The following is a 17,777-nucleotide window of genomic DNA, read 5'->3' as shown; positions in this document are numbered from 1 at the left end:
GGGCTTCCTTCTGCACCGAAGCATTACAGCTATCAATTTTTAACAAAACAGGCCTACTCAAATGTATCTAACTATTTTCACTCATTATTGTCTAAAAAACTTTAAATCAGGAGACGTAATGCCGAGAGGCTCCTGCGGAGTGAAGAAGAGGTGGAGTTACGAGACTTCTCAGACAGTTGAAGTGTCCAATGGAGTTAAGAGATTTGCTCTCAAGCTATTTTCAACACTTTAGATTGGTTAATAATTGGTCAAAATAACAGACCCACATGGGGACTGACCAATATCATTGATTTGTGAAAAAATATGAAATTGACCAAATTTGGACATAGGAGGTTTCCGCCCGACAGCGACGATATGGTGTTGTGAAGTGAACTATAAGAAAGCCATTCCCTGTTTGATTTTCTCGAAGTGTAAATGTGGTTTTGTTTTACTATCAAAACATTGCTATCAGGGCTTGACATTAACACCCGCCAACCCCTCAAATGTGGGTAAATTTTAGCTGTGGCGGGTAAAACAGCTACTAGCCACTTTGGCAGGTTGAATATAATTCTCAAAAGTCATGCAAAACAATAAACTAATTGCAATGTGCAGGGTTTTTCCTACATTTAAAAATGTTATCCGCCAAAACGATTGTTTTCAGCGCCAAAGGTTTATTTGATTATTTAAAGTGTGATTTATTAGCAATGTAGATGACTGCCGTGCTTGTGATGGCTGCAGGAAAGAGCATCAGAAAGTCTGCGTGCACCCTCTCTGTTTCCCAAACTAAGATGTGTTTGACTTCATTCTGTGTTGCGCAGATCGATCGACATATGACATGAAGTAGGCTACTGCTGGAGCAGACTGCTCAGTAAAGGGCAGTTCACATTATAATGATAACTATAAAGATGACTGTAACTATAACTATAACTATATTTGCGTCTACACCAGTGGACGCTAACAATAACGTTGTTTTTTTAAGCCTGTTCCGCTCATACAACTGACATAAACAAACGAAACAATCCTATCCACTGATTAAGTGTTTTCCATGTTAACTCTTTTGCAATGTCCTAACACCTGTGATTAACACACAGTGCGTCTGCTAATGTCCGATTCGCGACCCAAAGGTTCCTCTGAACCGATTCATTTAAATGAACGATTGAAACAGGTCAAACACTAAACTCACGAGCCTTGAGACTCACTGTCTGAATCCATCGAATCAGTCACTCAAAACACCTCAAAACTTAAGTGTGCTTAGGCCAAAAGCACGAGCGGTTAGTAAAATTTAGTCTAAATAATCCACAGTATTTACATGACAATGTGTAAATTGCCCATAAAATAAATAATTTACTTTAGACAGGAGAGAGGTGAAACCAGAACAAAGCACAAGTTGTTGTTAGGTAGCTGTTAATTAAATGAAATGTAATTTTATATGTTGAAAATAAGAACTGTTATTTAAAATAATGGATGGGTAGTAATAGTTTACTTTTTAATGCCATGTGATACTGATATAATTATACGTCAATAATTATCAAGTCTGGTAAATGAAAATCAATGAAGGCCAGTAGACAAATTACAGCTTTTTTTTGCAAAGAGAGCAAGAAAGGAGGATGTGAGAGTGATAGGTTATATCTGTGTCACATAATTTCAAACCAATTATATAACTTGGGAAAGGTTGTAAAACTAAATAATAACAAAATGATAAATCAAATTGTTTCTTTGCGTTTATTTTGGATTTATAATCAGTGTTGGACTCGCAGTTCAAGAGTAGGGTACATTTAACTGTGTGTGGATGACTATGTTTGTGAGCCACCACCGAAGACCAATTTTGACCCAGGAATAACCCTGAATGTGACACTACAAAACTACAACTCCCATGAGCACACCCTACACCCTACCGACCAATGTCACACAACACACGAATCCGTAGACTCGTAATGACTGTTGCTCATACTGGCAGCATTTTGACTAAACGGGCAAATATGGCTGGTCTGCCTTTTTTGCTCTTTTAATCGCAACTTGTGTCTTCATTATGCCAATTATTACAAACCCTCACAGACAACAAATACACAACCGCCGATCGTGGCGTCCTTCAGTTTATTTTATGTTTTTGAAAGCAGTTCTACTGTCCATCTTATGCCACCTGAGAGGTGCTAATGCCGGTGCGAATGTGATCGGTAAAATGGCATGACAGCCCTATTTACTTCAGTCCATTTGTGTGCACCTTTTTATTATATTCATTAGAAGTTACTCTGTTTATGCCTTACTAAACTGCATGTTTTCATGCAGCTAAATATATGACATGACCTGTAGTGATAAACCAGGTATATCCTGATATACCATGTAGTCTTAATTTGGGTGGTCAATCTGCATTTTTAAATCTAGCTAAACCTGGTAAAATTACTCTGAATCAAGTAATTTCAGCATGCTAAAGTCAACTTTATTCATATAAAATTTATTTTCCAACAACAAAATTGTGGCCTATTATTGGGTCAGGTGTTGACGAAAGAGATGTGTCTTAAGCAGATTCTTAAAGATGGATTAAGATTCCACTAATCTTGTAGACAGGCAGGTCATTCCACCATTGTGGTACAGTTCCAGATTAGGTGTGTGAAAAGTGATTTTGTGCTTTTTTGGGATGGCACCCAAGATGTTGTTCACTAGCAGAATGTAAGGATCTGGAGGGTACATATGTCTGAATTAGTTAGTGTTATTTTTGGGGTGCAAAAACAGTGGTTGTCTTGTAGGCCAAAGGTAAAGCTTTGAATCTTTGAGAGGCTATTAGGAGCCAGTGGCAGTGCAGTATCCCATCATACTGCAATCATATGACAATTGCTTTAATAACATCACTATTAAAATACAATGTGTAATTCTGTTTGCTTCAGGTAATGGATAACATAGCCAATGTGAAGTTCTGTTTGGATGGAGCTCTGGAGTTCAGCGGTAGCTGGCTTAAATATGTACGCACAGCCCTTTCCAACCAAAAGCACAACCTGGCTGTGTGTCACATAAATGAAGATCAGGTGAGCACAATCAATCACTGCCATTTTTTCTTTCCTGTCAATCTAGCTGCGTTCCATTTTATAGGGTTCCTACGCAGTGTTCACTGCTCCCTACTCCCTGAGCACGGGATATCCGTTGAAATGGACTTTGCTTACTAAAAATGCTTGATTGGTATGCTCTGCAATGTCATCAAAGAAAGGCTACAGCAGGGTTGCGCAGATTATAATAGAAATCAATATTTTTATTTAGAAATACACAAAGTAACACGCATTATGTATATGATCATCAATATAATCTTAACTTTTGTTTATGCTTGTATTTATTATTTGATTGATGCAGCTTTGATTAATTGAAACTCTACTGTTATGCAATATAAAAATACATTTTAATTTGGTCAACTATGTGAGCGTTCCCATGGTGGCGTCGGTCTCATCTCGCTTTTTTCCTTATGTGGTGCAGCTGTAAACATTCCTGAGGTAACGTTAAATAACATGACATAATTAAAAAGAACTGCTGCTGCTTACCACTTTTACATTAGTTTATTTATTAATAGCAAAATGGATGAATCCTTACGCATATGAAAACGACTTTTTAATTGCAAATAAAATATAAATACAAATAAATATAAATACATTCATCATCTCGAGTGTGTAGCCTAAATAATAACAATGCTACAGAAAGTAAAATAAAAATTTTACGTGACGCAAACCACTGTATTTATTATAATTAACAATAATTAAATAAACTTTCACAATGTACAAAAAGCAAACGTAAACTCATCCGTTGTTTTTCTGACTCGTGACGCGGTGCGCAATGGCAGTTGGGTGATTTGAAGTGATGTATTGATGTTCCCTTATAGAGGGTATGCTTTAGGTGTGCACCAGGCTGTGGTGACGACATAGCTTTTCATGATTGGCTGGACAACGATCACATGCGTTTCGGGTTTATTATAACACCCTCAGTTCAACTAATACTTATTAATGCTGCATGTTTTTAAAACAGCCAAAACTCTGTTCATACAAATATAATAAACATGTTATTTTGTGTTGTTTAATAAAATAAAAATGAAATTAATACAGACTCCATTGGTAATTTAATAATATATTATGTTTACCATGATTTTTAGGCACACAGTGTTAAGCAGCACATAACATTTGCAATATGAAGAGTTTATGGTTGCTACTTTTTAATTTAAACGTTTGTTTATTGGACAAATCCAGTATTCTAATCCACTTCAATCGCACTTTGAAAAGGAAACACGGTGCGAACGTCCTACGGCAAGCAGCAGGTGTCCGACTTGACTGCTTCTTTTTCAACTCATCCCTCTACTGCAAGCGGCTAATCTCGCCGATCGGTCTGCGCAGCGCCGCATGAGCTCGAAAACACCTGTTCACTCCCTTCGGATCGGAATCTCACTTAAAATGGTGGAACACCCTGTGAAGTCTACTCCGCAGTCCACTTACGGCCAAATGAAACGCACCTTCTGTCATTCAGTATGCGTCCGAAATCGCATACTGTGACAGTAAGTACTGAATTTAAATAAATACCTACCTATCGACTATTAAAACAGTACTTTCTATATAGTATGAGTGGGAGTAGTATGCATACATTTCGGACATACTGCATTCGCCATATTTTATGGTTTACCTATGACGTATTAAAAACAACCTGTGTGTAGGCACTGATAAAAACATAATTTAGTCACGATAAATTAATTTATTGGCACTTACATTAAAAATGGACATCCTCCTTAAATTTTTCCGCTATTTTTATTTGATTTACTTTTGAAATTTGACCGTTGCTCAGCTCCCGTGGCATCATGGCACTTCTCTAGAAGTGTCCATCCGATCCACACTCTCGAATCTGAGCAGAAGCAGTAGACCATCCAGGTATTTCTCGCCTACTGTTTTTTGCATGCTGAGGTTTCGGACATACTATTCGTGACTCATACTAATTTTCACTACTACATAGTATGGAAGTAGACGATTTGGGACGCAGGGTGGGTCACCTTTTATTGTGAATTTCCCATCTTCTGTCACCATTTATAGAAGAAGCGTAACTGTTCTTGACTTCAAACTGACCCATGCATCCACTAGCTAATCAACAAGTCAGTGTAGCTGTAATGTGTTGTCCAAACACCAAACAGAGAGGAAGATTTGTAAACATTTTTTCTTTCGTGTTCAGTTGGAAAAGGAAAGTCATAGATTTTTGGAACAACATAAGTAAACTTTACCTTTAAGTGTGGCACTTTTTATGTGTAGTAGGGCATATGCGTAAGTGCATGCAGGAGAATTTTCTCCCTGCTATTATTCTGCCACTTTTAGGCAGTTAGTCTTTGTTGAAAGCAAGATGATTGACTCACAGGCCAAGCCAAAGTCTTAGCTTTTGTCCCTTGGCTAACAGTGGCAACCGGTGTGGCCACCATAATTTTTGACGCTGACACGTAAAACACAAGCCTAACAAACAGGGGAGGACAGGAGGAACACATGAGCAACCCCTGAGACTGACAACCACCAATTGAATTCAACTACATAACCCAATTATTAAAGTCTTTTCACTTCAATGAGCGGCCACTGCTGAGCCCACAGGAGAATAATATCTCTTGCTAAAATTGCTCTACTAACATGGTTTCTATTTACTTTCCTTGGGATGCTTAGTTGTTTTTACATTTTCTTACCCTTTTATATCTTGTACATTTAAGTCAGTTATGGACAACAGCAACATTATTTATTCAGAGCGACACAATGTGAATGACACAATGCAAAAATGCATAATTCATTGAACTTTGTACTTTGCAGTTCTATTTGAGCATGCACAATGTATGAGCCATATGAAAATATGCAGACGGGCAGCAAATTCTGATGTTGCTAGTAACCTTTTAAAATCTCAACCTGGATCATTTATTTACTTGTTTACACATTTGTCTTTTGTGTTCAGGTCCGTGAAAACATGACTTAACTGTCTGTAGGGTATTTAACTTTTTTAATGGGTATTTTTAGGTTATGGCTGTCATTCACAGAGTAAATTGCTCTATATTTATTAAATATGTCCTCTGCAGGTCATGTGGGTGACTTTTATTGTCAAAGGTGTGATTATTTTATTTAAGTGAACCTAACTTAGAAATGGAAAACAAATACAAAAAAACTATAAAAACATTTTTTTGGCGCTGAGTAAAGATACAGCTTGGTGTGCTTATATAAGAGTGTGTTTTTAAAGAATAGATTGGACAACTGACATTAACTACAGTACTTGCACAGAGAACATGTAATTTTGTTTTTGGGAGGGCACAAGAGCTGGCTATGTGCCCTGACAAAATAGAGACAGAGTTGGTGGGAAAATTCTGGCTTTCACACAATGCTGTGGTCCATTCAGCAAGCATGTTGACCTCTGACCCCCCTCACACATCTCTCAAGATGCACTTAAACTGTTTGTCAAATCAGCTGAAGTGCACAGCCAGATTTGCCATGCCATAGCCTTCTGTTTCTGAAAGGTTAAGGACTCACACACACACACCAGTCCATTTGCCCACAAATATAATAACAACAAATAATTTTTATTTTATGCCTTTGTTGTAAATCTAAATGGTCAGACACAAACACAAAATCTATTTTTTTGTTTAATGTTTGCATGAAAATGTCTGTGATTCCATAAATTTTTACTAATTCACATATTTGCATATGTTTTCACTTATGCGTGTGCGCATATGTGTGACAGACAGAGGATTTCTGACACTTAAATGATGGATGATTCATCACCCTCAAGCACTTGAAAGCATCATGAGGGGGTCAAGATGGCCCTTTCCGTGCTGTCAGATCCTGAAAAGATTTACTGTAGAGACAGCTTTAGGGGACAACTGTAGGGGTGAAAGAAATGTACCCATAGCAAACAAAAACTACCCCCAAACTACTGCACATTTTGACACCCAGCACAATTTGACAACCAGTCTATAGGTTTGAGTTCATTAAACTATATGGTAATTCAGGACACACAGCTTTTTAAAACAGTTGTGTGAGCTTTCATTTATTAGTATATTTAATGAATTGTTAAATATTGCTGTTAATTTATAACATTTTATCATTCTTTGATTTCTTTATTTTTGGTAACTGGCTACAATTGGTAAATCTCATGAAAAAAACATTGCCTATCAAACAGACAATAACATAGCAAATAACACAACAAGGGCCAATTGTTTATATATTTTTTTATCAAATGAAATCAGTTAATTCAAATGCAATTTCCCTTATAATAACAGAGCAAAAATCACCCAAAAGGTAACAAAAATCTTCACATTAAGCAATTAATGAACTTATAAAAAATGTGCAATGTTTATTATGATTTTACATGATTAGCCTAATAGACAGTTATTTGAATATATAGATCAGTAACTGTTTATTTAAAAATAAGTTATAGACCTATGCCAGTTAAAAGTGGTCTTAATAGGCCTAAATAGGCTAGTATTCTTAATAATTCAGTGTCTCGGACAGTTTTGGTAATTTATGTATTTTAAGTTAAATGTGTAAAATACTAAATGTCCCCATCGAATAAATTTGTGCAAATTAGCTGTAAAACAGGTGCAGTGCTCTAAACAACAGTAGATGTTTATTTAACATTTTCATAAGCTGGAAAGATTTTTCATTAATAATAGATTCATGCGGTGGTCAGAGGAGGAGAGGACACGGGGAGGGGTTCAATCTTTTTGGTTGGAGATAAGAGAGGAGGAGTGGCCGATAGAGAGACTCACTAATGAGCGCGACTCACCTCATCAAAGACGACCGTGCAAGGACTCTCTCCCGCGCTGCTGTCGTGCGCAGTGTCATGATAGTATGGGTTGCATGGTGAACACTGCGGGTCCAGAACTTCTTTTACAATTGGAGCCTTTCAGATCTACAGCTCAACATCTTGCCCAACTTTATCAGCTCTCGGGAAAGAAAAAGGTCAGATATGCGCTTAACTTCGTTTCATTGTAAATATGCAATAATAATAATAATAAGAAGAAGAATAGCAGCTCTGTAATGTATTGGTCATTCCTCTTGAGCGGTGAGCTGAATGCCTCGGCCTGCTGTATCACACATTACAGTTGTCACAACATTAGAAGTCTCGGAAGTTTGTGCATGTCTGCGGTTCTTAACCGTATGTCTTTATTTCGGCCCAGTTCAGTAGCTGTTGCCTCGTCACGAGCGCCCTCGTGAGTGAATAACTGGTACTGTCAAAATTTAGTGCGTAAAGAATGTATGGTGCCAGATGGAAAACTGACGTTTTCTTTTTAATTTTTATTTTAGTCGATTAAGTTTCGAATTAAGTTTTTCGAATTTTTTTCAAAAAAAATTAGCAGGCTCTCAAGTTTATATTTAAAGATATTTCACTTTCATGACAAAGAGGTCTTATTCATTAAACCGAAATCACTGAATCTAAACATTGGAGCCTGATAAAAGCGCTAATTTTTAGAAGAAATTTTCAAACGGCACTTAGAAGCTTTTGCATCTGAACTGTTCATTTGCTTCAAGTGTAGCTTTTACTGCAAATAAATGCATAGATCTAAAAAAAACAGATCTGAGTTATAAGAGAAAGTCTGAATTAATTTTAAATAACACTTTGGTGGGCGTAATTTACGGCTTTACTGTCTCAATCTAACACTAGCAATTACGGCTTTTCATTCAAACGTTTTTTCGTGCTATTTATACAAAAGCATCAAAAAGCAACACATGATACACTGACATTGCATATTGTTTCATGCATTTTAAAATAGATAGTTTATTAATATTATTGTATGGTATTATTCTATTCGTATGGTGTTTTTTGCTCCTGTTTTTCTTCTTTGAAAGACTTTCGTTTATCGGTAATAGTGCAAATGACATGTGCTTTTAGATATGCTTTGTTTATAGAAATGAATTACATTATACAAAATTTTCCAAATGTTTTTTTTGCCTCTGGTATTTTTATAAAAAAGCCTATAAAAATCAAGGATATACGAGTAATACTATAATAATATATACTAAATAAATAATAATAATTATTATCTCTTATGGATTGGCAGTCCAGGTGTTTCCCTGTCTCTGCCAAGATGGGATAGGTTCCAGCACTTCCCACAACACATGGATAGATGGAATAATAATAATAATAGCTAATAATAATAACAATACTCATTATTGTTATTATAATGAATAGTATTATTAATTAAAATATGTAATGTAAGATTTGTGGGGCATACAATCCTATACTTTTCTTTTTCTCTCCGTGCAGATCTATTATAAAGCTAATAGAGAAATTGAAATAGGGGAGGAGTTACTGGTTTACATGAACGAGGAAGCTTTTCCAGAGGGCACGATGGCACCGAATTTGGAAGGTAAGATTAATGCAAGTGATTAGGCACTCTTTTAAACAAACTCACACAGACTACACACATTTACCGTTTCCATCTATTACAAACATGATATATTGGCTCATCTTGCTTGTCTTCTGGACGGTTATGCATAGGTTGGGCAATATAATAAAAATTACTGAAAATGTCAAAGAGACCTTTAAAGAACTATTGAGAAAGAGTAGACTGGATATGGCCAAGCAGCTGCAATTTCCTAGATATGTTGTTTGTTTAGTTTGTTCATTTCCACTGCACAAATAAACATATGCAGGAGTATTATTTTACATAATTTTTATATGTGTTTTTAATAATACATTTATATTAATATAGCCTAATGCCTTTTATAAAAATACAAAATGTAGAAAATATGTATGGTCCAAAAGATGTAGATTAATTAATTCAGAGAAAAAAAAGTTGAATTAGTTGAATATGGCCAATGAAGACAGGCAGCCACTCGAACAAGAGGCTGGAAGAGACAAACAGATGGAAAGAGAATGTTAAAATGAGAAGTCAGCTCTATCTAATTTCTTCTTGTGGTCTATCATTGGTGCACTTTGAAGTGGAGTTTGAAGAGTCTCAGGGGACCTCACCCATGCTTGCAGATTAGCTGTTAAACTGCATTTAATCCCCTCATCTCTCCAAAAGATATTAGTTTACCATTCTTTGTCTTTTTACCTTCGTTTGTCTTTAGTGATAATGTGTCAAAATCATTTTTGGGTTCTCTTGAGAAAAAAAAAACACATTGACATTAAATCATTGCATGACATTTCATGATCTTTTATTTATGTTATTTTTCAATGAAAATGCATCTTTGATGTTGAGAGCATTTCACTGATACAGTATTGTTTTCATAATAAAAGTATAAGAGCATTGCTTGGGAGTTCTGTCAATAAGTGTCATTTAAAATAATTGAAAAATGAAGCAGAAACATTGCTGAAATACTTGTAATACAGTATAAATATAGTCCTTGTAATATTTTCATGAGCAATAAGAATAGCAGAGCACTGATACATTTTTAGTGCACTGAAACAAATTATACTTTAGACATAAAAAATACACTCTAATTTGCTATAACCAAATTTTTTTTTGTTACAGGCAATTTTATTTTACCTGAACAGTTTATTTCATTCATATAAAATTAGTTCAGTTTGTTCAACACAATTTACTTGGTTTGGGTTAAATTAATTTACTTAAATTATTTTTTTTCGTTTCATTTGTTAAAATAAATTTTGTTTTGTTGGTCGCACTTAATTTTTAAACAATGCTCATTGTTATCATGAAGAAACAACAGCCAACCACACACTAGCATTACCAATTGATATGTTCTAATTAAAACGAAAAAGCCATTTTGTCAAAGGGGACTGTACATTGGTTTTAGCCAGTCCAATATAAAAATGCACTTTTAAATGACATCAATTGAAAATAAGGCTAAACAGATATAATCTAAAATAAATGACACAGTCATTTAATTTTTTTCAATGTGTTGTATAGAAACACATTCGATTTGGTCTATGATCATGAAGTATATCAGTAATCAATAAATTCAATTTGAGAATGCAGGATCATACAGTACTTTGGAATTTCTGGACTTTTTTGGTGTTATGAGGTTGACTTTTAAATCAACATGTCACCATTGATGAAGACAGTTTCAGTTAGTTAATCTTACTTTATACATGCATTTATTTAAAAAGGCTTTTAGTCTAAAACATGACATTTTCTTTGGAAACATGTTGTTTTCCTAAGACCTTATGGTCATGTTATTATGTAAAAACTTTTGAACAGTTTAAATATGTATCAGTTGTCAATTGCATAATTATTAATGTAAGAAACCTTGTCTTGTGAATTGTGCTATAAATGAATGTCTGACAGAGAGTGCATTTAAGCCATAATGTACGTGTGATCAGTTCTTGTTTTTCCGGGGACCTTGCTGAATCACAGCTGTACAGCACATAATTTGGTTTGGTAAATTTCAACTGAAATGTATAGTGCCCAAATACTTTCTTGGGGCCATTGTACTTTAGTATATATTTTGTACCTTGTCTATCTGAAAACAATCTTTATAATTATCATAGCTAAACAACTGTTTGATGCCATCACTGCAGATGAACAGATGTACCGCTGTGAGCACTGTGACGAGCTTTTCACTTCAAAGCTGGAGTTACGGCAACATCAGAAATATTCCTGCAATAGCTGCAACTCCATTTTTGATTCGCTAAGTGAAGACTTCAAACAGGAGCACGAGGACAGCGATGAGCCAGTGCATGAATGCAAAGACTGTGAAAAGATCTTTCCGAGCGAGTACAGGTCAGTATGTGCCCCCAGAGGTGTTATTAATAGCCATATATGTATTCATACTATTTTGTTTAATATTTGTTGGCCTTTAAGTTGTTGTCAACTGGTTTTGTTCCAGGACAAAGATTTACACTGGACATTGCAGCCTAACACTATTCCAATTTTCTTGTCCAACTAGAATAAACAAAAATGTCCTTAAAATCAAACATTGACATTTATTAATATTACCATCAGTGTACAAAATTATTAACATATTTCTGTTATCATAAGACACCATTGAGTGTACCAAGAAGTGTTTTCTATTTCATTTTCATTTTAAAACATAACAATATATAGCATTTATTTTGCTTTTGTGTTTTTTATTCAACTATCGTTTTATAGAAAATCTTTATGAACTTTGTCATTTTATGTGTTTTTAGTCTTGGACAGCATATGATTGTACACACAGAGGAGAGAGAGTATAAGTGTGACCAGTGTCCCAAGGCCTTCAACTGGAAATCCAACCTCATTCGCCATCAGATGTCACATGACAGTGGCAAGCGCTTTGAGTGTGAAAACTGTGATAAGGTAGGTTATGAAAATATTTTGTTTATACAAAGAAAGTGTTTATCTTAGGTCTAGGTCACCAGGTTTTAATAAGCTACTCTATTTAAATGTAGTAGTAGTGTGAAAAAAAGTGTAAAAACTGTTTTAGCCCTTTTTAGTCTTACATTTTATTTGTACATATTTACAATTTGGCACTAGTTTGTCATAATTTTGTCTGTTCTCAGGTGTTCACAGACCCTAGCAACCTCCAGCGCCACATCCGTTCTCAGCATGTCGGTGCCCGAGCCCATACCTGCCCTGAATGTGGCAAGACCTTTGCCACGTCCTCGGGACTCAAGCAGCACAAGCACATACACAGCAGTGTCAAGCCTTTCATCTGTAAGTCTGAGCAGTCTTGTGTAATCCTCAGATACAATAACCAGTGTCCAAAGATCTCCAGACTAGCTCCACTACAAGATTGTGACAGCTGTTGTTTTATAGGTCAGAGAAACTAAATTAAATTCTAAAAATATTTATGTTTTCTTTAACATTTGTTGTGCTTTTCTGTTGTGCTGTTTGATCACTTTTGTAATTACTCTGTTTTAGTCTTATATTTTTTAAAGTTTAAGACAATTTAAAGTATATGGCAATACAGCAGATGGCAGATTATAAATTTAAAGATCAATGTCTCTGTCATGTTTTAGATGGTTCTTGGAAAACACCCAATCCAGTCCTAATTGTTGTTCACTTACTGTACTAAATATGGAAAAGATTTTTTATTTACCTTTGGTGTTTTGGGGGGGAAAACGACATATGGATAGAGAATAAGTATAAGAATTGTTCTTTTTTTAGTGAATTATTTGTATGATTAATAATATAAATATAGTCATCATATGCATATTATTTACATTCAGCTTTTTATAGATCTTTTTTCTAACACTGCAAAAAATGTTATTGAATGAAAACAAGATTGATCAAATATGCTAATAGAATTAACCAGGCATGTGTGTTCTCCTAGGTGAGGTGTGTCACAAATCATATACCCAGTTCTCTAACCTGTGCCGTCACAAGCGGATGCATGCAGACTGCCGCACACAGATCAAGTGTAAAGACTGTGGGCAAATGTTCAGTACTACCTCCTCCCTCAACAAACATCGCCGTTTTTGCGAGGGGAAGAACCATTATAATCCCGGAGGCATATTCACACCGGGCATACCAATTACCTCCAGTCATATCCTAGGCAAGTCCAAGTCTCATCCTGGCCTGAACCATACTGGACTTGGATTTGGTGATTACTTCCCATCCAGGCCCCATCATGCAGGGCTGCCCTTTTCCCCAGCACCCCCTGCATTCCCAGCTATTTCTCATGGCTTTCCAGGGATATTTCCTTCCTCACTGTATACTAGACCACCATTGTTACCTCCAAGTCCACTTCTAAAGAGTCCACATAGTAATTGTCAAGAAGGAAAGCTACCTTCACTTGATGCCCCTACGTTTTCTTTTGCGTCATCAATGAACAATAGCAATGGCAATGTAGGAAGTGGTCTCACCAGCCAGTCAGAAGAGAATCGAGAGTACAAACTGGACAACAAAAATAAAATCAAGATTAATGACATGTCTGATGGCAGTGACCTGGATGATGTTAACACCTCTAGCGGCACAGATCTAGACACAACCACAGTGTCTGGCTCAGATCTTGATAGTGAGGCTGAAAGCGAACAGCACAAGAGCAAAAGGAAAGCAGTGCAGGAGAGCAAGCAGAATGAGGTGCGCAGCAGTTCAGTGTCAGTCTCCAGCTCAGGAAACCTTCCTTGTGAGCACCCTTTCCCCTCCACCCAGCATTCCTTTTTCCAGCCACCACTAGAGCAAGCACTTCCACCTTCTGGTGCCACCACGGACTCCATTAAAGCCATCGCCTCTATTGCAGAAAAGTATTTTGGCCCAGGCTTCATTGGCTTGCAGGAGAAGAAGTTGGGCTCCTTAAACTACCATTCCATGTTCCCATTCCAGTTTCTTCCTAACTTCCCACATTCCTTGTACCCATTTACAGACAGAGCTCTCAATCCTGGCGTGTTATTCAAACCTGATCCTAAATCCCCTCGTGAACACACACAGAAAATCCCTACAGCCACTGGTGGTGATTCACCATTTGATCTAACCACCAAACCCAAGGAGGTCAAACCTCTTCTTCCTTCCACTGTTAAAGCAGCCTTGCCATGCAAAGCACTTCTGACCTCCAATGAGGAACAACCTCTCGACCTCAGTATAGGCACTCGAAGTCGAGCCAGTCAGAATGATGGCACACCTGAACATCGCAAGAATCAAGTCTATGGCACAAACTGCAAAGCAGCATCTACAAATGAACACGTAGCACTAACTCAGTCCCAGAGCTTGCACCAGTCCCAAATGCCTCAGCTACAAGCACCCCACCCTCAGCCACCTCCTCCACAGCAGCAGACATCACTCCACTATGCCAAGCCCTCTCCTTTTTTCATGGACCCCATCTACAGGTATTTCAACCCGAGTAGACACCATCAGTTGCTGATGATATGCAAAAATGTAACTGTAAATTGAAGTATTTGTGGCTAGTACACCGTCATTTGTATGTAACCCTTAGTGTTGTTGTCCAGCAGGGTGGAGAAGAGGAAGCTAATAGACCCAGTAGGGGCTCTAAAGGACAAGTACCTGAGGCCTGCACCACTACTTTTCCATCCTCAGGTATTCTTTGTGTTAACTTGATTTGTATATTTATTGTATATTTAAAATGTTTTGACTTCTAATGGTATTTGTATCATTAGATTATTTTCAATATAATCTTGAAGTAGGGAATCGTGTTCTCTTTGTCAAGTAAACCTTTTGCCCAAAATTGGGAAAATGAGGAATTACATTTACAATACATTTAGTCATTTAGCAGACGCTTTAATCCAAAGCTATTTACAAATCATGCAGAACGATGGAAGCAATTAGTGCAATAAAAAGGGCAACAAGGCATAAGGGCTATAAAACTCAGTTAGCCACACAGTGCACAAAGCCATATAAATGTATACAGTACATACTGTACTTTATTAAAGGATAGAAAAGTGGGAACAAAATAGGTGTCTGTATTGTTGGGACAGTTGTTGACGAAGAATTATTTTATGATGTGCACAAGTTAGATTATGTGGAGATTGAACAAGTTGTTTTGAAAATTTAATTTGTGATGTAAGAAATGGACCAAAGCGACTGGAAAATTGCAGAGCACTCAAGTGTGTTAGCAAAAAAGTATGTGCATCTTGCCCATGATTCTTAAATTGATTGTTGTCCTATATTGCAGCTTTTAAACTGTAAAAAATCAACAGATAGCATGCATTATTTTAAGATCACCATTATCTGTTGTTATTTAATTTAAACATTTACAGAATCAAGGTAATACTGAGAAATGTTTACAGTAATAAATAAGACAGTGTTCTGTGCACATAGCGAAACCTTTGTTCTGGAATAGGGGAAGTACCCTAAACTGGGGGTATCTAAAATTGCATTGTATGCTCACTGATGTGAATGGCTCATTCAGATCCTATTCTCAAAGATTTGTAGGAAACAAAGTGGGAGCCTGGGGTTCCCAGGGGGCCTGCTTGAGTTGCTGCCAACGTATCATAGGTTAGAGGGGTCACTCTTGAACAGCACAATCAAGACTCAGTGTTCTGATATAGAACTTCCCACAGCTTTCCCTCTTTCTTTGATACTATCTTAGTTATAATGCAAACATACAGGCTCCTCATCATTTCTTTTATATTGTTCTTCATGTATCTTTAAGTAACACTTAATCTCACACAAAACCAAATCAAAAGGAGTTTCTAATTATTTAAGCCCCTGAATTGTGCATCAAACACAGAATTTATTTTTGAATGCTCCTAATGCTCTCTCCTCAGGTGTCTGCAATGGAAAACATGACCGAGAAGATAGATAGTTTTAGGACTCTGAAACTGGATGCTTCCAGTTCCCTCCAGCACACTTCACACCCCCTTTTTAACTTCCGTTCCCCACCGCCCTCTCTCTCTGATGCTATCTTGCGCAAAGGCAAGGAGCGATACACCTGCAGGTGAGCAACTTGTAAAACAGTAATAATGTTCAAGAAAACTCTACTTCTTCCTTTAAAGAATCCCCAAAATATAGTATCATTGTGTTTACAGTTGCAAACCAGTGGTGGCTGGGGCAAAGTTTTTTTTGTTGCTAAAAATAGGCATCTAATAAGCAACTAATCAATAGTGAGAATTGGTCCCTATACTAAAGTGTTACCATAAATATTTATATTATTACTATAACATACCACATTATACTAAAGTACACTAGAGTTTACTTTAGCAAACATTTTAGTAAAGACAGGTTCCATTGCAATCTTGAATTGAAGTTCGACAAACAATTACGGAAGTCAATGAGTGCGTTTTACAGCTTAAAAAGAAACCTGTTTATATGTGTTTACGTGCACTGTAATAAACCGGCTACGCAGAAAACCTTGTTTACATGGAAGTTTGAGACTTGTCGGGTTTCTCGCATGCAGTGACGTCGTCGTACCTGCATATGCAACAATAGTTCTTCATTTTGACGTTTCTACATCAATTGCATGATTCGAGAGCGGACTTTTATGCGTTATTTTACTATAACTTCCGTTTGGGACTTTTACTATAGCGCTGTCAGACATACGCACATAAACAAAACTGAGACAAAACCGGTAAAGGCGTTTACATGCAGCGCGAAATCGGAGTAATGGGCAAAAAATACCTCTGCCGAGCGGGTTTTTCTTACGCCGTTTATGAGCTTTCCCTGATAAAAAAAAAAACATTTTACGCGTTTACATGACTTACAAATTATCAGCTTATTAAGCATAATCGGAGTAAGACTGTGCATGTGGTAACACTTTATAATACTGTTTCATACTTAATAGGTAGTTATGCAGTAACTAACGCAGAACAAATGGTTAGTGCTGCACTAACACTGTAGTCATTACAGATACAGTAACTAGGGATGGGTATCGTTAAGATTTTATACTGCTTATCAATACCGATACTTATCAATACTGTTATTGATACTACGCTCTATAATTTGATGCAAAAAACACATGATGTGAAAAGATGTTAAACATTTTAAGTTTCTTTATTACAGCTGAGCTTTAGAACTGAAGTTTACAAATGCTTCTGAGCAAACAGAAAATGCCACATAACAAAACGTGTGTGTGTGTTCCTTACCACATACTGCGCTTAGCATGTGCATAGGAGCACATCATAATGTAATTCAACATATTTACTTTACATCACTATGGTTTTTTGGCTGGTAGACCGTATTTCTTTTTTCCTTTCTGGTTTTAGGTCTACATAAATTTAAGTACTATTTTCAAAGCACGTAATATATTTTTATTATATGTACTATTTTTTATCATTTTGCTAGCACATTTACTTCAATTTACTAAAGTAAGTAAATATACTCCGTGGCCGAATTATTAAAAACAATGTTATAACTTGTTTTCAAATAAAGGACTTTTATTTTGACGGTTTGCCGCAACGGGGTGTTTGACGGAAGCTTCATTGTTATGAAACGCGGATGCTGAAAGCTCCACAAGCGCAACCGTGCCACTCTTTCACTCATAAAC

At 36.5% G+C, this 17,777-nt stretch overlaps 2 protein-coding genes across 9 annotated transcripts in view; one reads left to right on the top strand and one right to left on the bottom strand.

Moving 5' to 3' along the window:
• LOC130567666 (platelet glycoprotein IX-like) overlaps positions 1-17,777 on the bottom strand; it is a 253,006-nt gene that overhangs the window by 99,339 nt on the left and 135,890 nt on the right. The gene's annotated exons all lie outside the window — the stretch shown is intronic.
• prdm16 (PR domain containing 16) overlaps positions 1-17,777 on the top strand; it is a 402,250-nt gene that overhangs the window by 353,760 nt on the left and 30,713 nt on the right. For 2 of the 3 annotated variants that reach the window (XM_057355906.1, XM_057355907.1), the window contains exons 4-11: positions 2,862-2,999; positions 9,220-9,322; positions 11,440-11,641; positions 12,049-12,196; positions 12,400-12,553; positions 13,173-14,664; positions 14,785-14,872; positions 16,063-16,232. In XM_057355906.1, coding sequence (XP_057211889.1) covers positions 2,862-2,999; positions 9,220-9,322; positions 11,440-11,641; positions 12,049-12,196; positions 12,400-12,553; positions 13,173-14,664; positions 14,785-14,872; positions 16,063-16,232 — 2,495 coding nt within the window. Of the gene's footprint in view, positions 1-2,861; positions 3,000-7,732; positions 7,914-9,219; positions 9,323-11,439; positions 11,642-12,048; positions 12,197-12,399; positions 12,554-13,172; positions 14,665-14,784; positions 14,873-16,062; positions 16,233-17,777 lie in introns of those variants that run through there. The other variant, XM_057355911.1, reaches the window with a different exon arrangement.

The sequence above is a fragment of the Triplophysa rosa genome, linkage group LG17 (genome assembly GCF_024868665.1).
Source record: "Triplophysa rosa linkage group LG17, Trosa_1v2, whole genome shotgun sequence".
Lineage (NCBI taxonomy): Eukaryota > Metazoa > Chordata > Actinopteri > Cypriniformes > Nemacheilidae > Triplophysa > Triplophysa rosa.
Note: the sequence above shows the minus strand (reverse complement) of the source record. Positions and strands in the feature narration are given on the sequence as shown.